At 39.5% G+C, this 26,577-nt stretch overlaps 2 protein-coding genes across 2 annotated transcripts in view; both read left to right on the top strand.

Annotated features, from left to right (window-relative positions):
- RIDA (reactive intermediate imine deaminase A homolog) overlaps positions 1 to 26,577 on the top strand; it is a 959,578-nt gene that overhangs the window by 67,711 nt on the left and 865,290 nt on the right. The window lies entirely within an intron of this gene.
- RGS22 (regulator of G protein signaling 22) overlaps positions 1 to 26,577 on the top strand; it is a 76,216-nt gene that overhangs the window by 46,652 nt on the left and 2,987 nt on the right. Inside the window, exons 19-26 of the mRNA XM_051610298.1 lie at positions 178 to 336; positions 2,160 to 2,222; positions 4,273 to 4,434; positions 8,250 to 8,429; positions 9,969 to 10,100; positions 13,083 to 13,220; positions 14,879 to 14,981; positions 15,537 to 15,646. Of these exons, the coding sequence (XP_051466258.1) occupies positions 178 to 336; positions 2,160 to 2,222; positions 4,273 to 4,434; positions 8,250 to 8,429; positions 9,969 to 10,100; positions 13,083 to 13,220; positions 14,879 to 14,981; positions 15,537 to 15,643 (1,044 nt within the window). The 3' untranslated portion in view covers positions 15,644 to 15,646. The remainder of the gene's footprint in view (positions 1 to 177; positions 337 to 2,159; positions 2,223 to 4,272; positions 4,435 to 8,249; positions 8,430 to 9,968; positions 10,101 to 13,082; positions 13,221 to 14,878; positions 14,982 to 15,536; positions 15,647 to 26,577) is intronic.

Raw genomic sequence — 26,577 nt, 5'->3', positions numbered from 1 at the left:
GACAAATGTAATCTGTTCCCTTTTATGAAAAGTACATATGAGCCTTGGGTAAGCATGCATTAAATGCTTTGCTTACAGTTAAGCTCATGCTTTGCTAAATCAAGGATGTAGAGAGATAAAGGACATTTGGGATACACACAAGTTTATGTCATGTGTTGTTGTATTTGGATTGCTTAGCTAATGCGTTCAGGTGGAGGAGGGGGACAAATCCTTCATGATCAACTTTCGGCAGCGGTTCTGCTAGAAATGCAGCCATGCGTCCAGAAGAGATTAGAAAAACAATGGCTGCCATTGTTCCTGGCAGAGGAGCACCACAGAGTGGAGGGACAAAAAAAGGTAATTTTTTTAACAACAACAACACATCCAGGCATTGTTTTTTGTTTGGCTTACAATTTGCCATTGGGATAAAATGGTTCAGAGGAAAAGCAGTCCACAACTCACATTCAGTTTACATTGAAAGGGATGCTCTAGCACATACAGGTTGAAGCACTTAACTTGCTTTTTGTGAAGGCAGTTCCTTTGCAGGCTTAGTCTGGCTGACAGTATTGTTAGATCCAAAATCTGAAGGAGCTGGTGTTAGCTCTGCTGCCAGCCAGGCTGCCAGGGGAGTAAACTAATCTTTGCTGTAGTGCTGCACTCTCCCTGTGCCATTCTGCCCTAGACATACACTTGCACACAGAAGCAATTCTGCTTTGTATAAAGGATTTGCCCAAGGGGACCAGAACACATCAGGGGACAAGACCTGAGTGGGCTTCTCATGCTGTATTCTCTCTCTCTCACTCACTCAGTCTCTTATGCTGTCCATATTCACCCATCCTGGAGCTGAAGTGCCTATAGAAATTACTCTAGGACTTGTGAAACTTTGCTGAGTAGGGAGATTAACTGCTACACGCTTTGTTTCCAATTGGTTACTTCAGAAGGTTGCCAGAAAGCTGGGAATGAGAAGCCTTTCACTCCTGCTGGCTTGTTAGAAAGACTGGGAAATGGGCAGAGCTAACATCTGCCTTTTATGACAGTGCCTCTGTGGCTGGGATCCGTGTAGGGAGATCATCCTGCTGGTGACAGATGCAAAAAACTTGTTTTTTTGCACTTCCACAAAAGTTCTGAAATGCAAATGGTGTAGCAGAAGGAAACTTGACAGTTCCACCAGGCAGACACATGGGCAGAGTGCATTGATTCATAAAACTTGTTTGCAATCATCCTTTTAACATCAAGAAGCTTGTCAGACATGTTGTCAGAAGTGCATGTGAGGTAGATAATTTTCATTGATTCAGAGCACCAAGCAATCTGAAAACTGTAGCTTCTCTGGTAAGGCAAATTATAATTTTAATAATGATTATGTCAAAGCAAAATTTCCTAACCCTCTGCCCTTTTTTAGCTGAACTCTGCCCCCTTTACAAGCCGTGGCACAAGACCATGCAATAAGGCTAAACTGCTTCCAGCTCTTGCCTCTTCTTGCACCTGCTGCACTGTGCTGCCAGGGAGAGTAGCCCATGCAGTTTGGAAAATGCTGTATTCAAGTCTAATAAATAGTTTACAGGAAATACATTCTTCTAATGAGCTTTTAGGATTTTCCTAACTCCATTTATGTCTGACTACTCTTTTCTCTTTCTCACTGCAAATTCAGAGGATGAAAAGGTCCTTTGAAGAACGTATTTCAGAAGAAATGAAACCAGATGACATTCTCCACTTGGCTTCATATTTCACAGTGGCCAGATATTGTGGGCATACTATGTAGTCCTTATTCAGAAAATCTGCCCTTGATTTGAGGTGTATTTTTGCTACAAAGAAGCTGTAGGATCAAGCCTGTATTTCAGATACAGCTGTCCAAAGGAACTAAAGCCGTTTCACTAAAAAAAAAAAAAAAAAAAAAAAAAAAAGTCACTCAGAATGTTATGGGTAAGGTAAGCTAGTGGAAAAGCACAGTGTGACTGTCATTGCCTCTTGTCTTCTCTAACTTCTCAATCTTAATGAGCATGTGCTCATTTATAGCTGAACAAGGGATGGCGTCCAGTGTGGCTCCACAAAAAGTTTCAGATATAAAGACCCAAATGAAGATGCATCAACCCTTTTACCTCTGTGGTCACAGTCATTACAGGGCTAAACATGAAACAGGTAGAGTTAAAAAAATACAGTGATAATCTTTTGCTTAACCATAGGTAAAGGACATAACTGAAGATCTTCCACACCAAAAACAGGACAAGACAACTAGGATGTGGAAGGCAAGTAAAGTTTACTGTGTCTCTTGTGTCTGCAGTTTCACTGTCTTTTCTGTTTGGACCTTGCACATCCCTCACAACTTCCCTGCTGACAGTGTGAGGCCCAAATGTAATGCTGTCAAAAGCAGGCATGATTGTATTGGCTACAGTGGACTGATTACTCACATTCCTGGTGAGTTTAGCTCCCTGCTGGATGTTCACGGTAAATTTCTCTCCCTTCCTGGATGGAGAGGTCATACTTGAAAAAACTGTTTCTTGTCCTGGGCTTTGGAGCACTCAAGCCTCCTCAAACCAGTATTTTACCTTTAATTCACATTTATCTGTATTTTGCATGCAGTGGACTTATTGGGACAAGCTGTTCATTCCAGCATCTGGTAGTTTATTTATTATTGCGAGTGGATTACGTGCAGACACAAACAGGAATGTGAAGTATGCAGTGGAGTGGGCAGGTTTAATCATATCTCACAGTATCTGTTTCATTTAGAATTGTATTTTAATCTTACAGCACTGAGATAATATCAAGTTTAAACATCTTAAACCTTTGTAATAATACATTTCATCAGATGTTTGCCAGTTTTTTCCTCTTGAAGAGCAGTGAACTCGTTGTGATTGCCAACATAGAAGTTGTGTACATTTGTTCAGTTGAACTTTTATTGTCTGTTGAAATCAAACTGGAGACCCGGTCACCAATTATCCATGCAGACCATTAGCTCTAAAGGGATCCAAAGTGCATGTGGGTTCTGTTAACTGACTTTTCCCTTTGTCTGTTTGTCAGGAAGATGGTTATTTTCCATGTTCTGCTTCAAGGTTGCTGACCCATAAAATAAGCAGTGTTCGTATATTAGTATAGGGGTGGGAGCAACATTTAGTTCTTCCCTTCATGAATATGCCCCAGTAATAATTTTTCCTCAATTACCTAAATCCTGGTCACAGAGGATATAACATGTGTGGAGAACTGGAGGAGGGTTGAGAAGATACCCCCTTATTACCTTGAGCCAACTTTATTTTAACCAAAGGACACTTTGGACAACTGGCAGCCACCCTACCTCAAGGGCTTGCTCTCATTCCTGGCAGGCTGTGTGGCAGGACACTGAGCATAACCCTTGTTTTTAAGAGAAATTGCAGAAAGACCTTCATCTTAGAATCAGGTTAAATTTCCAGGACTGTTTGCAGCAACTAAAAAGGTTTCTGTCCCATGCTGACCATCGAACAGCACTTCATCCCTCCAGAACTTCAAGAATTTTATACCACTGTTAGAAGATAGTTTTCATTCATCCATCTGATTACAAAGGAGGGTTGTTTGGCTTGCTCCTTAGTGACAGCACAAGAACTGTTTGTTCAGGAAGGCAGGCCAGCCTGAACTTAATTTCAAACAAACTGTCCCTGCATAAACCATCTTTCTCCACCCTTTCCTGGCTGCCTACTGCTCTGTGCTTCACAGCATGAGGATTTCCAAAATGTCTTGATGACTTTAAATTCTGTTTTACTATTGGTAGCTTTATGTCACAGAGAGCAAACTCTCCAGCTTCTGTTGGTGATCATGGCAACACATTTCAAAGCTCATTTTGTTAGTGAGATCCCTGTCAGAAGCATTTTACAACTTTAAGCTATGTGGTTTGTCTGTTCTTTTTTCTTTGGTGGTGTTTTTTTTTGGTGTTTTTTTGTTGTTTGGGGTTTTTTTTGTTTGCACAAAACTCAAACTGTTCTCTAGAAAAGTAGCCAGTTGCCATAATCAATAACAATAGCTGTTTCCATACTTTATAGTATGTAGTCATATGGTCTAAATCATTGTTAGTCATTTCCTCTTCCATCATGTCTTCCAAAAAATGTTGCCCAAACCAAACTGGGGGGAAAAAAAAGAAAAAAGAAAAATAAAGTGAAGTAAGAAATGAAACCTTGTTGCATTCTATTGTATTCATGTCATAAACTCATAAACTACTCCAAGTTAGGGTCAGTGCAAAGATAAGAATCAGACAGTTTATGCTAACTAATGTCTTTGTTATTGCTTTTTGAAACAAAGTTTATTTGGTGCATTTATTTCTTCTTTTGACAGCATGTGGACAGTAAGTGGGTTTCTTCATCTAGTGAAATAATTGCTTTCCGCAAAGCGCTGTTGAATCCAGTGACAGCAAATCAGTTTCAACGCTTTGTGTCACTGAAAGGAGACCTGCTGGAGAATGGAGTGCTCTTTTGGCAGGAGGTGCAGAAGTATAAGGTATGGTGGTAAAATGCAGCAAGGGCAATATCATTCAATTTAAAAGTGAATTCATCCAGTACTGCATATTAGGATAATTTTAGCAAGAATATCTATAGGCATTTTCTTGTTCATAGTAAAACTCCTTTCACTGTTTAACTGTTTTTTCTTTGACAAAGATCCTCACTTCTTAAGGGTAACTGTTTTTAATGACTTGACTCTATGATCCCTGTTTTTCTTTATGCTTCTTCAAACTGCTACATTCTACTGAGTCCTGAAAGGGACACTAATAACTAGCCCACATTTTGGTATACATCTGTTGAGCAGTAGAAAATATGCAAGCATTAAAATGCTGATTCTGTCTTTATGGTTACGTACTGTTAAATAAAGGGATTGTTCTGAGTTGGGTAATCCCTCAAAAATCAGAGAAAACTTTAAAATTCAATCAAATGTACAGATGTAAAGATAGTATCTACCAAAAAAGCTTATAGGCAGACTCCATCCCCCCTGCACTCCATTAAGTCACATTCGACTGCAGCTGAGGATGTGGCCAAGGTGAAAGGTGACAGGCGAGTTCAGCAGGAATCGCTTCTCTCCCAGATAGACACCTCTGTGAAAATGCTGCTGTGGGGGGTGAAACATAGTGGGAAAACTCTGGAGCAAGTCTTTAATTTGCACTGCAGCTTCCTAGTAACATCCTGGACAGAATGCAGGGGCAACATGGATCTTCCTCTTGTTCCTCCTTCCTTTTGCCTCTGGGATACTGCTGATGCAAAAGTGCTACTGGAGTGCAGAGCCTCTCCTGGGCTCCTGAACATCGCCTGCGTGCACATGGCAGGCAGGGAGCATGAGGCTACCTAACATGCTCTAAATTCAGGACACAAACACAACTGATGCTGCAGTAGCAGTTGAGGTTCTGCTGCAGGCATGTGCATGTATTTTCATTGTTTAATTTTGCCCATTTGAATCCCCAAGGGAATCATTGCCTGAAATGCTCTGGAGCTGCTGCTGTCACTCTCTTGGTTACAGAGTGACTAGCTTAGACTAGAAACTTGACTTGAAGGCACCCAAAGTTCCATGACATAAATCCTTATCAAAATATTTGATGTTTTTTCAGATTTGTGACCGTTCATTGCTACATTGTGGAATACAAACAAATTAATGGGGAGTATAGTTTAGACTGTTTTCTTTGTGGATCTGCTCTCTGAAGAAAGCCTGCATTGTTTTATGTCCAACCCCCTCTGCTTCATTTATGTTAATTTTATTTGTCTTCTTATCAAGGAAAAGTACAATCTGACCATATTTTTACGTGCACATGATTTGTCATGGTTGCCAGTTGATTCTCTGGGGATGGAGTAGCAGTAGAAGTGTTGTGGGTCAGGCTGAACTGGAGGAATATTGCCAAAGACGTGGGCAGCACTTTGCACAGAGCATACTTGTATTGTCTGAGCCCTATCATGGCATCAGTTTAGACAGAGCTCCCTTTAGGAGTCAATGACTACATTGCTTCTAGTAACACACCAGGCTGGTGGCACATCTTGGGACAATAAAAAAAAAGTTATTAAATATGAATAAATATAACTCTGTGGATCATTTCCATCTGTTCCTCTATGCTCTTGTCTCATCCTTCTTCCTATCATATGGCTTGTTTGTCTTTCCTCATAGTACAGCTCTCTGTGTTTTCTTCTATGCTAGATGAGCAAATAAATCCATGATGTATTCTTAGGATATATTGAATGTGGTTTTGTATTGCCTTAACTTCCTTCATTGTAGCTGCTATCATTCTTTTTTTTGCCTTCAAAAAAGCAAAAAGTATTCCGCTTGTGGTTTGGGCCTATCATGACAACAAAGAACCAGCTACATGGCTCACTCAACTCATCCCCCCCCACACACTGGGGTGGGGAGGACCAAGGCCAACTTGAAGCTCATGGGTCGAAACAAAGGACAAGGAGGGTTCTTCACCAATCAAGGTCCTGGACAAAACAGACTCAACTTGGGGAAAAAATAATAATTTCATTTCACACTAATCAAACACACAGGACACAGACAACACAAAGAGCAGGGCTTGCATATGTTACCCCACCCCTCCCTTCTTCCCGGGCCCAAATCACTTTGTTCCCGGTTTCTCTCCCTCCTTCCCCCCAGCGGCACAGGGGGACAGGGGATGGGGTTTAGAGTCAGTTCACAGGCTGGTGGTTCCTGCTGCTCCTTCCTCCTCAGGAAGAAGGATTCCTTACAGTCATTCCCTGCTTCCCCATGGGGTCCCTCCCATGGGAGAGAGTCCTCCACGAACCTCTCCTTCATGAGTCCTTCCCCATGAGGTATACAGTCCCTCAGGAGCAAGCTGCTCCAGTGTGGGCTTCCCTTAGAATCACGGGCTGCTTCAGGAACAGTCACGTCTCCTGGCGAGGGGTCTTCCACAGCTGCATGATCCAAGTCCACTGGCAGCAAATCCACATTCACCCCTCCTGGCACCTTCAGGGAATGTTCTACTATGTTCCTCCATGAAAGTAGGGGGACAGCTGCCATCTTGGCATGGCTTGCAGGGAAACTTCTGCTTGGGCAAGTTCTTCCCCTTCTTCCTCACCAACCTCTCCACCCCTGCACTGCTTTCACCTCTCCAGCATAGCTCCTTCTCTGCTCAGGTCTTATCTCAGTTATTTTGTATGTTAATCACAGAGGCTCATCCACTGTCTCTCTCTAATAGCTCCTTGGCTGGTTTTGGAGCTCGGGGAGCTTCTCATCTTTTTAGTGGAGCCGCCCATGGGGCCCCTACCCCACTACCAAAAAAGACCAACAAACCAGCACAATTCATAATAAAACAAGCCAGCTCTTTCACATACCACATTACTGGTTAAATAACCTGTTTTTAATTTCTTTGCAAAGTAAATATCCAGCCTCCTACACCAAAATGAAATACACATTCTTCATTTAGAGAGCTCTCTTCCTGAAAATTCTCTTGAGTGCTCATTGTGTCTTTAGTAGATATATGTGATAATCTCTTGGCATTATAGAAATGTCTTGATGTTTATGAATAGATGGAAAGTTTGTGTTTCAAAGCGTTTGAAGGAAGTTCCTTAAATTATTTTTCCCTCCTGTCAAAGTCCAGTTGTAGCATTGTCAGAGTGTGAAAACACAGTAATAGCAGGTTTTACCAAAACAATAGGTTCACATTAAAAAAAGTAGAAAACCCCAGCGTTTCTTTGATATCTCATCCTTATAAGTTCAGGTTTACTTTTGTATTCTGTTCTGCACAGAGTCATTTCAAACACTGAGGTTTTGGTAAACTAGAACATCTTAATGAATGGGAAAACTAGAAGGTTTCAATGAATGGAAGATTGTACTGGTAGCTGAAATTGTCTCCTCTTGTGCCAAGATTCCTGTTTATAATATCTTGTATCCTCTAAATAATTCCTCTCTTTCCTTGAAGTATTTAGAGCATTTCTTTGTCTTTTAGTTATCATGGCTATGCTAGTCGTAGCAGGCTCATTGTGAAAATCAGTGAATTTCACACCTGTAGGTGTGTTTCTCTTTTCAGAAATGCCTCCTATTTGCCAGTACTGACTGCAGGATAAAATCTACCCTGTTCCATCAGAATGTGCAGGCAGAGATTATCACCTATGATTGCTGTATATCTGTATTTGCAAACCAGAATTCCCACTCATGTTTAACTATGTCTTTCACCATGCACATTTGCTGTAAGAAGTCTGTTCTACATCCTGAATAAATCTATTTTATAATTATTTTTGTATGACTATTACTCTTTGATCAGTGGGCCCCTGTAAAGGGGCCTTGCATCTCTCCATTGACTGAAAATGCTATTTTTCATCTTTCAGGACTTGTGTCATTCTCATTGTGATGATGCCACAGTCCAGAAAAAGATCACAGCTATTATCGACCGCTTTATTCGTTCTGCCGTTCCCCCAGCTTTGCAGATTGACATCCCAACTGAACAAGCAAAGAAGATTCTGGAGCACAGGAAAGAACTAGGACCATACATCTTTAGAGAAGCACAGGTAGGAAGCGGGGAGAGTCATTGTAACACATCTGGCTAGTCTGTGTGCCGGATTTTAAGGACAGTCTTTGTTGCTTCTGTGAAAATGTGGACTTCTTATATAAGCCTGGACATGAAGGAAAACACTATTGTCGTGCATTACAGTAGTGATTGTATGGTGGAGATGACAGAGAGGGTTCAGATATTTACTGCTCTATAAACTGGACAATCTCATGACAGCTACCTCCTCCTGGAAATGTGTGATCAAAGGTCTGTGTTAGGAGTTCTGGCAGTATAAATTAATTGTTTAGGTTTTTAATTGCTTGTTCTTTCCTAATTGGTTAATTATCAGTGAAGTAATTTGTAGTAAGAAAGCTTGTACTTTATGAAAAAAAATGCAGATGTGATTAAAGCACAAAGACTCCTTAACTTACTGAATGCCTTTCCCTTCTTTGTTACAGCAAGACTGTACTAAAGGGCTGTAGACAATTTTCTCTCTGATCTTTCTACTAATCAGATTGAACAGCAATTTGTGAACCTTTACTACAGACTTACTCTTTTCTTATTCCTTGTTACTGTCTTCTTTGACTTATCTTCTAAACCCAAGAAAGCAAGTTCCTTTCTCTTCCTATAAAATTGCCACCAAAACCTTTAAACATCAGCTGTGAGTCCATAAAGTGTTTGGATCACAAAAGATGAATGGTTTATCAGACAAAAGGTTTTATATCAGTCCTAAGAGAAAAGAGAAATCTCATTTTAGCTTGTGTAAAATCCAGCAAACTCCAGAAATTTGGCTCAAAACCAAGGGAAGAACGTGGCCAGAAAGCTATGACTGGAACATGACAGTAACTCACATGTCACTTTCAAGCCTGTTGAGCCAGAAGCAGTTAGGTGCTGAGCATGCTCAGCTTCTTTGAAGCCGAGTTTCTCAATGAGAATTAAACATCTAAATACATTGAAAAATGTGAGCCTTGGTACATGCAGTAACAGAACTTAGTGAGCCCCTCTGTTTGCTTTTCTAAAATTGTTTTTCTTATTCTAGTTCAAAAAATACCCTGTGAGAGATTATATCATTTAAAAATTATCCAGGATTTGCTCATAGATCTGTAATGTGGTTTAAGAGCCTTTCCAGAGGCAAAAAAGTATTTCCTTTCTCTTAAGGAGGGAAAAAAAACCCTTCTCCATAACAAACTGAATATTTGAAATGCTTGAGCAGTACAGTGGTACAAAAGCAATTCTACTGGTGTATATTTTATCAGGAATACTTGTAAAAAATGATGGATGTTTTCATTAATGCAAACAATTGTTTAGGGAAATATATAAAAAGAAAGTGCCTTTTAACTGTGTTTTAGGAAGATTTCTCACCACTAATAAACACACTGATGAAAAGCATGTGCCGAGAAAAGCTAGGCTGAAATGTCAGGACACAGTACGTGGGAGGAACAAGGCTGTGTATTCAAAAAGAAATAGTTATTTCATTCTCATGGTAAACTACATTTTATTTCACAGTAAAATGTTTTCTTAATGCAGTCAAGACTGACTTTCTTTTCTTTCTGTGCAGATGACTATTTTTGCTCTTCTGTTTAAATTTTGGCCAAAATTTTGTAAGTTTCAAAGCAGTTTGGATAGTGACAAAATTCTATCTGCCTTGGAGAGAAAGAAGATGCAGAAGAAGGAAGGCAAAACACTACAGGTAAGGCTCACAAAGTTTCAGGTGACAGCTGATGAACGGCATAAAAACTTCCTTCATGAGCAAAAAGACGTGAATTCAAATATCCCTTTTTCAGCCTGATCCAAAGCTACCAAAAAACTTTTGTTAGAATTCAAGCTTTACATACAACCTGGTCCTAGGGTGATTAGTTCCCAGTCCTGCTGATGCATATACATATGTTTAACTTGAAGCAGATGAGTCAGTGGAATATTCCTTTCATTAAGCAGAGGGGAAAATGTATTTTAGTCATCTTTTGTGCCAAGAGAAGAGTGAAAAAGAGGGCTGAATTAAAAAAAATAGTAATCTGTGTATGGTCCATGTGTACAATGTATAACTGCAGACCTGTTTGCACTTTCAGTATGTACTGTCCTGTTTTAGGATTTACAGTCCTGGGTCACTATTGAAAACAAAAGAAAACAAAACAAAAACAGATTTCATATCTATTTTTTCAGAAGGAGCATTTGAAAAGTCTGCACATTATTTAAAAAAATATTGATGTGCTAATTGCTTTGTATAGTCTTTGTCTTTTCTTGGATATTTCTCAGCTTTGACAGTGAAATTGTTAGACTGTTAACAATGAGTTTCCAGACAGTTTCAGTGCATTAACAGAACTGTGACCCCTACAGCGGAATGCGTGCTTGTAAAATTGTTTTTCTTGGAATTTTATTATTAAAATATAATGGATTTTTTTCCTATTGATTATAGGCTTTGCAAATGTTTATTTTTTACGAAATGTAATTGTTTGGCCAGCTTTGAGAAGCAAAAATTCTTTTAAGGGCAGATAAATTATTGGACTTTCAAACTATCATAAGTAGCATTAAAAGACCTTTACATATTTTAAATACCACATACACATGTGTTGGGATGTTACTCATGATGAGAAACACATGACTACCTGCAAAGATAAAGACATACAGGCTGGTAAGAATATGGACAAATCATTATCCTCTTTTGGACACATGAAAACTGAGGACCAGTGAAGTGTTATTCAAGGCCACACACCAACGTCAAGTCAAGTCTAAAACCAAGAACTCATGTTCCTTTCCCCAAAGCACGCTGCCTCCATACAGATATGTCTGGCAAGGCCACTGGCAATACTTATAGTGCAAGAATGCAATATTTCAAAGTAATGCACTTTTGCGTTTTCACAGACTTATTTTTTCCATCTGTTTGTTGCCCGTCTATAAGATTTCTGATTAAGATCAAGGAAGTAAAGAGCAAATCTTGGCCAGGAGGGCAAAAGCCTAGCTTTTATGGGGAACAAATGGGAAAGGTGAATTATCCTTCGAAGCTGGGAAATGGGGTAAGAAATTTTAGAAAGTGACAGACAGAGAATGCAGTTCAGTAAATAGTTTGCAGACTATTTTCCCACCAAAAAAAAGTCAGTAACACAGTTACCTTTTAAAATCTCTTGAAAGAATAGGTGGAACAGGTAAGTCTTTGAAATCCTTTTCCCCTTCTATTATTATTTAAGGAATTTGCCATTCTCTGTTCTCTTGCTTGAGATTTCTGTTCCCCCAGTGACTACACAACTATTCAAATGATTCAGTATCCCTGAAGGATACTGATAAGGTTCATCCAACATAAGCGATAGCAGGTTCACTTGGAGTCAGTTTTTGCAGACTGCCTCGATGCCAGTATTTGTAATTTGTTGCATACACAATTGCATTTTACCTCCAAAATAAATCTTGTAATTTTTTTGCTTTCAAGTTACAAAACAGTTTTAGCTTACACTGTAGATTTGTACTTACTCTTTAGTAGGGAAAGGCAAAACCATAAGCATTAATTTCCCTTTTTGATGTTTCCCTCATCTCTCTCTTAGCTTCTTAGCAGCAAGCTTATTTGTTAGTAAATTAGATAATGTCATGGGATATGACATTGTTATAACATTGCCTAATTTATTCTAAGACATTATTCAAGACCTAATTTAATTCACCATTCTCGTTGAGAAAGCTATCAAACAAACTGTATTATATTAGCACTATTTCTGTATTTACTTTGACATCCCTGTTCCATTGAGAGTGCCACAAGTTAGTAAGCCTGCTCTGAACAGAAGATAAGCACTACACTGCCTGGGCACTTTTATATCCAAAAGTCACCCTTACAGATGATGGGTCCATAGGACAGTGGGGAAAATAAGGAAGGAAAAGGCATCTTGGGAGCAAGGAAGTAGGGTATTCCAATCCTTTTTTTATCTTCCAGGGGCTTTCTGAGTGAGTTTTGGAAACCATTTGGGTTGACTTCTCTTTTTTTTTTCACAATTCCTCACTGGCAACATGGGAGGGTTATATTACTTGCTTAATGGGGATGTTGTGGGTTTAGAGACTTGAGGTTAAACAAATACGTTGATTAATGTTCATAAAGAGTCTTGGGATCATCAGACAGAGTGTGCAAAGGTGCAGCCTTAGTAAAATGCTAAACCAACATGAAAATGACAAACAGTTAATCACCAGAGAAGTTTACAAGGGTTACAGTGCCTTGTCCTTCATCATAAATGTTTTCAGTGAGATTGCCTGTTTTCCTAACATGTATTCTGTCATGCATTCACACCTACTGAACCAAGCTGGAATGAATAATGAGAAATCTGTGTTCTACATTTATACCTGAGGCCAAATTAGAAGATCACAATGGTCTCTCAGTCCTTACAAAATGTTCTGTTGCAGATCTGCCTTCTCTCTTTGCTATATTTTGGACGGGGTATTGAATCTGAAAGGAAAAGAGTAGACAGGAGTGTAGAGGTCAGGAAAGTTCAATTAGGAGAAAGAAATGCTTCAAAAACCCAGTATCTTCTGCTATTTTTTATTATGCCCAATGTGATGAATTATGAAAGTAGGCATTAGAAAACATTACTGCATATGACACTATCTCATTTCCAATGACAATTTTTGCCTCCTCAGACTTTGCTTTTTACTTTAACTCAGCAACTATTGTTCACATGTAATTATGAGTTCTTATTATTAGCAGGGTAAAGAAAATGCACCAACCAGTCAAAAGATTTTGCCTGAGACAAAACTCATTGATCTGTCAAGCAGTGCTTTGGGAGATCAGATTGGTCTGGAGTGGAGAGGAAAAGCACCATTTTCAGATGGATATGGGTGGCAGGTGAATAATAAGCATTTTACTATGAATATAATAATTCAAGAGAGATAAAATGATCATGAGAAAATGTGAAGATGGAATTTGGCTTTGAATAATCCTGTCAAATGGTTCTTCAATGAATGTTCATTCTTCTGCAATTAACTTTGCTATTATAAGTGTATCTACCTTACAGGTAATTAATTTTTTTAAAAATTTATGTCAAGATTTCTGTTTTGAGTAGTATTAATATCTAACAAGATATTAAGCCATTACGTGTGTAAATTTAAAAAGAACTTGTATTTAAAGATAAGCTGAATGAAAGGAAGTTCACATCTCCTTGGAAAACTGGTATTTTTATAGAATTTGGTTTAGGGTTAAGTCCTGTTCTACTCTATGTCAAAAGCAGAAGCTGAACTAATTTAGGAAATGTAGGTATTTGGATAGAAAATCCAGCAAAAGATAGCTGCCTAGCACTTCTTCCAGAACAACTCTCATGATGCATTAAATCTGTTGAGAAAAAGTAACAGTAATTTTATTGGAAAAGCAGGAAGAAGAGATATGCCATCTTGGGCATATTGGGATTGTTCATAGCTGAGTTGACACAGCCATAACATAACAGGGACTCTGTGCAACCACATCATCACAGCTGAGCTGTGCAATGCAGCAATAATTTGCACTCCAGCCACTGATTACATTCCATAGAGCTCTTCCCGTGCCATTATGTTGGTGATGAGCAGAATATAGAAACAGGCACTGTGAAATGCCCTCAAAATATGAAACCACGGGTCATAAACTGCATAGCTAAGCTCACACTGATCCCTTAAGTTGACCTTTTAACCTTTACTCATAACTATTAAAAATAGAAAAAAAAGTGAGGTGGGTGAGACAGTATATCAATATCATATTCCTTAGCCCTCAAGAGGCAGGTAATTGCAGAAAAAGCAATGATTTTTTATAAAGAAAGTTCTTCTCCAAGCCCCTTTCTGCTATAGGAAGATGCCAGAAGTTCTTACTGGGTCATGAAATGACAAATTGGCCCTAAATTTCTGTAAGGAAAAAACAAAACCCAATAAAGTACAGTTCCCATACTGATTTGGGAGTTTGACCTAAATTTTGGCATCTGAACTGCAGTTGTTGCAACGTAAATAGCAACATTTGTTCCTTTGAAAAGGAAAGGATGTGACATATCCAGTTGATCTGCCTCTAGTGGTAGCAGCATTGTGTTGGAGAGAGCAGGCAGAAAGAATTCGGAGGCTAATGAGACTGTCAGTTATTTGAGAAAAGATTCACTGGAAGGAAGTGGCAGGGAGAAAAAATCAAGTCCTCAATAGCACAAAAGACTGATATTTTGGAAGGCAGAAGGTCTTTTGTATTTAGGTTTGGAAGATGAAAGGAGACAGAATAGGACTGAGACAAGGGATGGAGAATAAATGAATGTAAACAACAGATCCGTCAAACTTGCTTAAATTGCATTTCAGGGTGTTTTGACATTCACTTATTTGCAGCAATACTATTCTTCTCCTGATTCCAATATTGTCATGACAAAACTTCTCTTCTTAGTAATTGTGATTATTCAGTAACAGGGGTATACCATAAGCAGGTTTTTTGTCTTACTGTTGAAATGGACTGAGAACTACCAGTTACATGGTCTGGAAGCTGATGGTTCTTACTGGTTCTTGCAGGCTTCATGGTCCTATTCCAAGTACATAGAAGCCTTGGAGCAGGAGAGAATACTACTTAAAAGGGAAGAAGATCTGGAGAAAATCTCATCATCATCTCTTACAGGTTGTTAACCAAGCTCTGTAGTTTAAGGGGGCCAAGCCTATAGCTTAGGTGAAATTCTCTCAGTATTAGGACTTTGTTTGCTCTCCTTTTGAGTTGTGTACATAAACCTCTGCCTCTTTCATGCTGTCTGCTGGGGGGTTGCTCCCTGTGCCATAGCTGCGAGTGATAAGTTTTCTAAGAGAGGGAAAGTGAAAGTTGCAGGGTATCAGCATTGTCTTTCATGCACATGTCCTGCTGCAGAGAGGGATATGGCCATTTCTTCCTTCTGCACAGTGGCACAGCAATCCTATTTGGTTCACATACGTGGTTCATGGCCTGACTTCTTATGCTTCATCAACTTACATACAAGCATAGACATGAAACTTTTTTCTTACCAGTTTGTCAGTGTGCTTGTGGGGGGTGTAGGAGGCATTGTTTCACCCTTGTTTCAGCCATGAATATCCTCCTAAGCGTTCCCCAAGGAGATGATGACCTTTTTGTTCATTAAATAGCTCCATTTAGCACTATGTAATATTAAACCCCTTCAGTTTCTCATAATTATCTTCCCGCATGCAGGTACCTCGTCTGTGTCCTTTTCAAAGCTGGGAAACTCCAAACAATCCACCATGTCTTCAAAGAGCAGTGTGATTTTGGGGAAAAGCTCAAATCTTCCCAAGAAATAGAAAGTGAGTACCAGACTGCCAACAAGCATGCTTTGAAATTTGCATGCTTAAAAGCTAGCTTTCCTGCTGTCTGTGCTGATGCTCATTAGTAGCAAGTTATCTCACTCCAAATCACGTTTAAGAGAAGCTGTTCAGCCTCAAGATGAAAACAAGATTAGTTTTTACTCCAGCCATGGTTACTGGACCTAATGTTGACCATATGGAATTTTGTTGCAAAATGGTAGTCTCTGAAATGCGGTCATATAAGCTTTCCAGTTAAAGTATTTTAAATAGGAGCATGAGATGACTGGAGGAAGCTCAGACCCCATGGAGTTGCTGGCAAGGGACTGACACAGAACTAGCAATAGATCATCTCTGCTGAAGCCAATTAAACATTAGAATGGGAGAAAGAACTAGGACTGCAAAGAAATCTGCTAAAGACAGAAAAGCAGATTTTCCTTCAAAGCTTGGATTCCTAGATGGAAGAATCCCCTGGAGGTTTTGTTTTGTTTTTCTAAGCCTATGCTGAAATTAAAAAATTAATAGAACTTGGACTATTGCCCCCCTTCCTTCTCTGCTCCTCTTTCCTTTTCTAATTCTGTACTTCAGTCCTGCTATTTTAGACAAGTTGGTGTCCTGCCCTCGCTAATCCTAAACTTCCCACTCTTCCTTCTCTCCACTTTGTTAGAGAGGAGGTCACCCCTTGTGTATTGGTTATAAGTGGGAGGTGCTGGCAGCAGGGGGGCTGTAGGGGTGGTCTTTATGAGGAGAGGCTGGGGCTGCCCTGTGCTGGATACAACTAGTTCCAGCCAACTCCAGCTGACCCATCACAGAACACAGATGAGCCCCTCAGCCAAGCTGGTGGCACCTTGGAGAAATATATTGAAGAAAGAGGAAAGAAATCCAGAGAGAGGAGGATGGAATAAAGTGAGTGAAAAACAACAGAGGGAACACCAAGGCCAGAGAAGGAAGAGGAGGTTGAGGAGGAGGTGGAGTTGCTCTATGGTGGAGCAGATGTACCCTGCAACCCATGGAGGCCTGATGCTGCAGCACAAGAAAGAGTGAGAGGGAAGAAGGGGCTGCCCACTGCCTCAAGTGAGGGGACTGAATGTAATCTCTGGTGATAACAAGCAGGGGAGGAGAGGTGCCTGGAGTGAACTTAAACCTGGGAATGGTGGAGGAAGGGTGTCTTCTCTAAGTGTGTAAATGTTCATTTCTTCTTCTTGCTGCTTTTGTTTCCACTACCCAAACCAGTCGTGATTTATTCCAATTGGCAATACATTAATTTTCCCAATTTGAGTCTGTTTTACTTGTGACAGGAATTGGTAAGCAATCTCCCTGTCTTTATCTTGACCCTCAAGCCTTCTCTTTCTTGTTTTTCCTCTTTCCTCCCCTTGTCCTGCTGCAGTGGGGTATATGGGGTAACTGGACATCTGGGTGGGAAACTGGCTGCTAGTGAGGGCCAATCCAACCATAGCTTGTTTCTCTCTTTTTTATGCATTTATTGAAGAACTGTTTCAATTGGCTGCAACACAGCAATGATATTCTGTTACCTTTTGCAGGCAGATTAAAACCTCTCTGAGGAAGGGAATGCAGAGACATTTAATGAAAGTGGGCAGGTGACATGCATGCAAGGTTTGTCCTTACATTTTCGAAGCAAAGATGACGACTTGGAATATTATTAAGAACCACAGAACGTTAGCCAAGGGCAGAAAATAAACATCTTCCAATCTGTTCCATCATCACATGATTGTGATACTGACTCTTGTGTTACTCATTTTCAGACAATTTTAAACATCAATTCCCAGCCACAGAGTTGTTGGCTCCATTCTTCTCTACATGTGCGTAATGCATGTAAGAGACGGGCAGATCAGCGAACTCCAGCTTGCTGAGTTCCTGAGGACTGCCCCTAAGTCAGGATTGTCTTCTGCTACCCTTCCCAGCCTCTTGGACAAGAAGAAGGCACCATGCAGCCCTGTCTCAGTTGTCAGAAGTAAAGGTTCTTCACTTGGTGCTCTTAGCTCATACTGCTAAGGACCATTCATGAGTGCTTTCCTCCTCTGTGTGAAGTGGCAGCTAAGGACAACTAATAGTGTTTTTTTTATTCACTCTTCACACATTGATCAAGAATTGTATGGGATTTCCATCAAGAGTTGCTTCAGACAGGCTGCCAGGGAAGAAAGACACTGTTTTATTAATCTAGCTGCCCTGCTCATATGACCTTACAGAAGGAGCAGTGGAGAGATCATTAGTTTAGTTCCTACCTTCTCCATAGTTCAGAGACAGAGTTTGCTTCATGCTTATCTCCTTCTGTGTTTGGGTGGTTTGTTCATGTGACATTACCTGAGAAAGGTGTCTTGGGTGGAAGCCAAGGGAGTAAAACATAAAATTCTTGTCCCTGTTTTTCATGCTTTCTCAAATGTTCCCATGTTTTTACAGTTGCAGTAAACTTTAATGCTCAGTACATCTGAGGAGGGTGGAATATAGCATCTTGTAGTGAGCAGAACACATGTGGTAATGTGTGGCCTACCACTCATTACTGTGAAAGGCAAAGGATCACGAAATGCCATAAATGCAGCGTTCTATGTCAGTCTAAAAGGCACGTGAAAGGCCACCTTCTACTGCTGTGGCCAGTACAGTGCACGCAACCAAACGCTGGAGCACAGCAGTCAGTTTCTGCTGTTGTATTCTTGCCTTCATGGCACTTTCAGACAGTTAAATAACATGTAGACAATGCTTATGCTGGTAGCTTTGATTTGAATTATAATTGGATTACTTCTAAAATGAAAAATATTATCCAGATATTTGTCACAGATGATACAACTCCTTGTGAATATGTTCCAGCCTTGCATATTGTTAACAAAAATGTACCAGCCCCTACGCAAAAACTACTGTCCCAGGCAGCTACTATTATTAGGACTACATGTCTATCAAACTTAAAAACAAACAGGAAAAAAATACATTGTTTATTTCAATAAGTGAGTAGAATTTTGCAAACTGGCTCTGTCCCCTCAAAATTCTGCAAACAGATGATAACCCTCCACCCAGTTTGCAGTTCTTTATCCATTTTAATGGAAACATCTATGTGTGTATACACACACATAGTAATTGATACGCTACGTCTCTACTATGTGACAGAGGAGGACCATGTGTATTAGTAATGCTAGAAATACATGCAATATCATTATGCCCATTTTATGTGTTAATTTTCAAGAAATATTGAGCAATTTGACAGGGAATATATTAAGAGACAGGGACTTTTTAATTTCTGGAATATTGAATCTCATCTGATGCAATGGCAGATGCCCCATAACTGCTATTTGGTGATACATCTGAAATGGAATAGTGGGGTTTAGTCTCATCCCAAGGGAATATATGATGACTCTTGCCAGTTCCAGCAGAGAGTCTCAAAACTGAACAGCTGCAGAGACTAACAAAATGTTGTTGATCTAAATGATGACTGTATCTCTTCAGAAAGTTTGCACTGCTATTGCCTTTTAATCTTGTTCTTGAGATCAGTTCTCTCTCAGGTTGCTGACCTGTCTGAGCTCTGCAGTTTTAAAGAGCTAGAAAAGTTTTACTCAACAACCCTAGCACTTCTCCCTTTAGATAACTAAAACTTTATTCCTTGTTTATTTTAACTACATATACCTTGGGACTTTCACAAGTCTACACCTGAACTACTGTTGCCTGTGGATTTTGCTGCTACGGACAACAAAAACAATTATCTTTTCAGAAATCTGCAAACCTACAAACTCTTGTGGAGAGATGTATGCTTTAGTGGTGTTCAAAATACACAGCCTAATCATATTCTTTCAGACTTACTTTTCTTGTTTACTCCCAAGTAATACAACATATTGGAACTATTTTGGATTTTTTTTTAGCTGTCATTTGGATTCATAAATATTTACTGTTAGATGTTATTACTGTGTATTTCACTTTTCTCTCATCAGACCTGGCATGTTTATTAAAACATTTTATAATCTTTAAGAGTGGAGTCCTGAAGTTGCTAATTCAACTACTTTAGATAACAACACAAGTTGTGACTACACACTTCAGGAAGGGGATTTATACACTTTGCTTTGACTTCTTTCATGCTACTGCATGACACAAAGCATCTGACTATGAGATTAATTCCTGAAAATATGTAATGCCGGATTATGTTATTAAGGTGCACGCTTACAATAGCTTACAAGAGTGGTAGCAGTGGTCACCAAGCCATTTAAAAAGGGGCAAAACATTTCCACATTTGTGTCTGTACAAGGCTGCTCTGCCATTGCTTCCATAGTCCTTATGATCACTTTTTAGTGGCTGCTTTTAAAAGTACTATTAATGGGGAATGGTCTTAGACCCTGAACTGTGGATTTGTTTGTACCTTTCAAAGTGTGAAAATCTAGTATTTAATCATCAGGTGTTGAGATCAGCTAAAAAGAGAGATGCTTTGCAGACACAGCAGTAGACCAGACTCAGCAGACCCAGTTTGTATGATTGGTTCTCAGTACAGTACTGAGTGGCCAAGGCCAGACTGGTTTGTGCCACACCTTGTACATCTTTTACAAATGAAGAATCCTTGTGGCTCACTTGGCAAACTTGTTTGGCTTAAAGAGAGAAACCTATAGATAAAAGTATCAATGAACTGGTGTTTTCATACATTTGGGAGTCTCAGTTTCCTGCTGTTGAAATTACTGAAAAATGGCAGGTGTTCCTTCCTTGCTCCTTCTACGTCTTCAGCCCTATACATTATTACAGACTTGGGGACATTTTCTATCCTCTACCACTGGTACATTTGTGAAATGACCAGCACTATTGCTCTAGTCAAAACTAGTGACTTTAGCTTGTGTGCATGTAAGAATGATTGAAAAGGGACCAGATGTTTCAAAATTCTGTCCCAAACTTGGAAAATAAAATCCTTACACTATTTATGTTTCTAATGTTAAATACTTGGCCAGGCTGATTACTGTGTAGCTGAATGTGGCCAGTGGAGCTGCAGTAATCCAGCTTGAATCTGACCTGTTTAAATTGTCCCTCTACATTCAAGTGATGATTTTTGTCACTTCCTTTTTACAGAAATGCTTTTAGTCAGTCATTGTGAATCATGTCTGAATGCAGCTAAGATGGAGTTAACTGGTATTTTTTTAAGCTTATGGAACATTGCTCGTTTTAATACATTCAGTAGTTGCTGTAAAAATGTTAGGGAAAGACAGGTTTGAACAAAAAGTTTAGATCTGGATCTGCACTCAAGAGTTCAAACCTATGTCTAATGGCCTGATTTGGAGCTTTCCCAGGATTTCAGAGAGCTATAATTCACATCTGTGTTTCTAACTTCTTCGTGCATGATTGTTTGAATGTGCACTTTTGGAACAGGTCCATGTCTAATAGGCTAAATTGTAGTTCCCAAATCAGAAGCCACATGGTATTGCTATATAGCTTTTTATTTTTCCTCTTATTACATAGCCTTTAAGTAAGGTTCTGTCAGTCCAGCACATTGCATTAATACAAGGCACCAAAGTCTGCACTTTCAACCTACTTGCTATTGAACTCACACATTTTGATTTCTACCAGGGATTTCGTAAAGCATTTGCACAATGACCACGATGGATACTTTTCTGCCAAGTAATAATTTATCAGAGTGTCGGAGCAGATGGGAATTATGCAGGGCCCACTAAGCTGTGCTAGTATGGTAAGGGTAGTTAAGGTATAGATTAGATTATTTTATTGTTAATATTCATTGAGCCAAGCTAATTTTTATGTCAAGTGTAGGCTGCATTTACTCAGATTTTTTTTCTGTTTGTCTACTAATTAAATATTTTGGTTTCATGTTAACATATGTGAAAGCCTTGACAACAGCATTGCTTATTCCACGTCAATTATGTATTTGCTCAGAGTATACTGATGAACTGTGTGCATTTCTCATGTTAAGTTTCATTTCTTGTCAAAAGAAAAGTGGAAATGTAAGTGGCTTGTGCTTTTAATTTTAGAATTTTTTTTTGCTTTTAAAGCAATCTTGTACATGATTTCTCTGTACCATATGCGTTTGAAAATCTTTTGTTGGCAAGAAGTTTAAAAAGAAAGTAATACTTGCTTCTCAGAAAAGGATTTTTGAACAAAGCAAAGCAATTGTGCCTTTAATGAGAAAGTTAAATGAAACAAATGACAAGGCAAGCAAGAAAAAAACACAGCATCACACTCAAGGAATGCACAGGCACACAATAGCTTATGCAATATCCCCCATCTGTCAAAGTCAATAAATACAGAAATTTCATTGGAAATACTCATTATAATAGGCTGCTGGGCCTATGGCTCTGTAAGTGCAATCCACAAGCTTTTAGCATTCTTCCTAGTTTTCACCTGTAGGCAACTAAACTTCATCCCAGCTGCTAGCCCCAACTGATCAGTTACCAGCTTTGTAAACCCCAGGCCCTGACTTGGTTTACCACTAATTCCTGAAAAAGGTATTTTGGGAAACAAATCTGTCAATGATGTCCCTAGAATATGTTACACCTTTATAGTTTTGTATGTGTCAATGTGTGTGTAGGCATGTATACATGTCCATAAAAATCTATACTTCATGGATTTGTGTGTACTTGTGTGCATATAACATACACACTAGATACATATATGCATAAAATTACCTTGTTTGGTAAACTATTTTACTGCCGTGATCACATAAAGCTTAAGTTTGGTCTGTATAATTTTTTCCTAATACAAATTTCCAACCATGTTCTTATCTGTTTTTCTTTATGTTTCATTACAATGTTCGGGTTTGTACCCATTTGCATTTCAGAGGATAGAGCTGTCATGCCTGCTTTGTTGAGCAACATGGCTCTTTCCAGAGCTCTGCACGGCTGCTGGAAAGAGAAAATACATGCACTTTTGGGGAGTTCTTTTTCCTCTAGAAAGCATATGTAAGAAAAAAAAAAAAAAAGAAAAAAAAAAAAGAAAAAAAAGAGCTTTCCCTCAGTTTTTTCTCTCAGATGAGATAGTAATTAACAGCACGTGTTGGGCCATTCACTAAAGATTACGATAAATGATTCACTGTTTTCGAACTAATGAACTGAATGGTTGACCTGAAAAAAAAAGGAGAGCATATACAACTGTGTTCATCTTCCAGTTAGGATTTTCCAGTTCAAAGATCATCTTAACTACTGGCTTCTTGATCCTGAAATGTGCTGAATGTATTGAAACTTGCTCCCTTAATTCACATCTCCAGAGGTGCTCGGCACCTGGCAGCAGCAGGCCTTTAGAAAGCTGTCCAAATGATGAAAACAGTGATTTTTAAATTTATTTATTATTTTCTGATTGAAACAACAGGAAAGCAGCACTGCTTTGTCACTGCAGCTCCAGGGGATAGGATATTTAAAAAACCTAACACCTCACATAGCAAAACAAAATCAACACAAGAAATACATCAGCTTAGTTGGGCTTGCCAAGGTAACGTGGTACTAATCACAGAGTGTATTCTGAGACAATATTTAAGCGTTGGAGACAAACTGCCCAGAGAGCTTTTGGAATCCCTATTGTCACCAGTGGGGTTCTAAAAACAGATAAGGTACACATATCTGCCAGGAATGACTATGTATTTTGAGACCCATATTGGGGCAGGGGAGTGAGTAGATGAACTCTTGAGGGACTTATTTTCTCTGAATCCATATCCAGGTTGCTCTGAATGCAAAAGCTAAGCCTCTGCTAAGGAATCTTACGACAGTCAAGGGCCGTGACACTTCATTTGCTCTGCACCCGAAACTCCCACTGAAGCCAATTATTCAATCTATTTTAACAAAGACCACAGCTTCTCTGGCTGTGCAATTGTTGGTAACCATCAACAAACTGATTCATCTACAATTGGGCCAAATGTTACAAAATCTGTTTCTGAGTTCTTGTTTGTACCCCCATCATAAGATTACACCAAAATTAAAGCATGCAGTACTTGAACTAACTTCAAAGGCTGAGCTTGCACTTCTAGCTAGTTCAGCCTTTTTATTGGTTCATGTTTTCCATTTGGCTTCAACATCCTGTTCCTTACTGATGCCCTTCTAGAGTTTCATTTACAAATATTACGTCCCTGGTTAGCGAGCCATGCTAATTAATACTGTGGTGGAGGCTATGGATTATAGTAATCTCATGCCTCCTGCTTGGAAAAACTCTGCAGTTTTTCCAGACGTTTACATGTAATGCCGTTTTGAACGTGGCCAAATTTGTCTTAGGAAAATGTATCCTGAACTCATTTAATCAAAATATATTTAACTAAGGTTGCTTATGCTGTTATCTATTGCCAGTTTTGTTAATCACGAAGCTCAAAAATTTCAGTGCAGTAGAAACCTGAGATCCACAATTTCCTAATTAGATTATTTCAAACAAAACGGTAAAGTTAAAACAGGCTGGTTTAAGTATACATATTTTTAAAAGTTTATGCCAATAACAAGTTTGTTAAGAAAACACGAGCAGATGATTTGACTACTTTCTGGAAGCTTCACATGTCTGACTGTGCCTCACCTTTTGAACCTGGGACCACAATGTGATATGGATTTTAGCTCCACTGGGGATTTTGTAGCCAGAGACTCTCTGACTGCCAGGACTTCAAGCATTGCCAACCTTGTGATTGTAAAGAAAACCTACAATATTTGCAGTACCATCAAATATCAAATAAAAGCTATGCAGCCTTTACACAACATAGCAATCCTAAGTTCAAAACCAAAATAAACAAAAGCAATGGCATTTTTTAGGAAGAGGGCATATATTTATTAGACCAGATGACATAACTGGAAGCAACAGACAAGCTTTCAGGCTCCCAATTTGTTCACCAGGCCATAAAGAGGTCAAGAAATAAATCATCTCTGCGGTACTCGTTATTTTATTTTTGGTATTGTGTTCATGAACTCTCTTTTAATAAATGGACACAATTCAGCTGACATGACTGCAGTACAATGACACAAGGCACAACAAATCTGAAAAAGACACTCCCCACTCCTTCTAGACTGTCATTTCAGACCCAGAAAGGAAAACTTGCCAGCATCTCTGAATGCTTACCATATCATCAACTCAACATGAATTAAAACAGACTAAAATGAGAGGTTTAGAAACCTGAGAAAAGGTCAAAAACTTGCCACAGGAAACAGTTGCAGAAGTGACACTTTACACATAACCTGGCCGTGGAAAACGGGTTCTTAACACCAGGCCAGTCTTTTTTATCAGAATGAGCTCAATATTTTACGTGGTAAATTGAATAAAGGGCACAGATGCCTCTAGGTTAAATCCTACAGCTGCAAATTTTTAGGTGTGACTGTCTCAGGGTGCAGTCCCTATCCTGAGCAAGGCCTCTTGTCCTCTCTACACAGCTTGCTCCTCTGAGAGGGGCACACTGAGCCAAGAGCTGCCCAGTGTAAACATGTTGAACGTAACCAAGGGGCCAAATGTAGTACCTTCTGGAGGGTAAGTCTAACCTATTTGAAGGAAGCTTTCCCACTTCACAGCCACTGTTTTATATCCAGAGGTAAACTGGTCTGTCATCTTCTGTGAGAATTAATTCTTTGAAGAAAATTCTAGCTGTGTGAACAGCAGCAGTTGGCCACTTTCTGCTTTTCTGGAGCTCAGATGATCACTGGTCACATCTAGGAAAAACCGAAGCTAACAAAAGGTCTGGTCTAAACCCGATAAAGACATGAATAACACTCCTTGCTTCAGTGGCTTTGGACTCCTGAAGGATACCCATCAATCTGCTCAAACTTACTGTATGTAAGCATCCATGATTCAAGGAGGAGAGTACTGGTACATGTACCAGGTGCTTGCATGTACAGACTCACCAGGATTGCTGGGCAGGTCCTGTAGACATTGCTTGACATATGATAGCTGTAGATGATGTTTGGAGCTAGAGAATTTTCCTTGTGTGAAACTAAATCATACCACAGCACATAAACCAAACTGTGCTTTGAAAAGGAGCATTAAAAGCTTGGCCTTTTGTCCTGTTAGGGTCCTTGCTTTCATTTTCAAAAGGAGGAATTCTGATCCAGTGCTGTTATTACCCTGGACACCTTTTGGAGCTGAACCCGGGCTTAGGAATGCTTGAGGCATACATCTGATGGTCTGTCTGGTACCAAGATGGAACTGGAAAGACTGTATAGATTGAATTACATGTACCAATGTTATGTCTTGGCTGGTTAAACTGTAGATGTGAGTATTTGTGTGTAAGGGTGGTTTAGCTCCACAGATTCCTGGAAAAAAAAGGATGAGGAAAGAAAAAAACTTATCTGAGTAAAGAATCTTAGTGCAAATACAGAAGAGAATAGAATCATAGAACGGTGAGGGTTGGGAGAAACCCTGAAATTAATCTAGGTCCAACCCCCCTGCATGGACAGGGACACCTCTCACTAGACCAAGTTGCTCCAAGCCCCATCCAACCTGGTCTTGATCACTTCTGGGGAGGGGGCATCCACAGCTTCCCTGGGCAACCTGTTCCAGTGTCTTGCCACCATCACTGTAAATAATTTATTCCTAATGTCTAAGCTAAATCTACCTCTTCCAGTTTGAAACTGTTCCCTATCACTCCATGCACTTGTAAACAGTCCCCCCAAGCTTTCCTGCAGGCCCCCTTCAGGTTCTGGAAGGCTGCTATAAGGTCTCCCTGGAGCCTTGTCTTCTCCAACAGCTCCAACCCTGTCAGCCTGTCTTCATAGGAGTAAATGAACAATATTAAAACACATCTTTAATGACTTTATTTCCACTGCAGACAGGCTACAGACCATTTCAAAACACAAAAGACATAAGAATCCTGGCATCATTTCTAGGACTTTGACCTAGGCACAGGGACTGGAAGGAGGTGTTTTGTGTGGCTGCATTTTTGGTTTTTTTCTAAGAAATCAGACGATAATGTAGAATGTTTCTGGCAATGAATGATGAAGTTAGACTTGTTTAAGTTAAATTTGTAGGTAAGGATGAATCACAGAATCGTTCCAGTTGGA

This window comes from Apus apus, chromosome 2, assembly GCF_020740795.1.
Source record: "Apus apus isolate bApuApu2 chromosome 2, bApuApu2.pri.cur, whole genome shotgun sequence".
Taxonomy (NCBI): domain Eukaryota; kingdom Metazoa; phylum Chordata; class Aves; order Apodiformes; family Apodidae; genus Apus; species Apus apus.
Note: the sequence above shows the minus strand (reverse complement) of the source record. Positions and strands in the feature narration are given on the sequence as shown.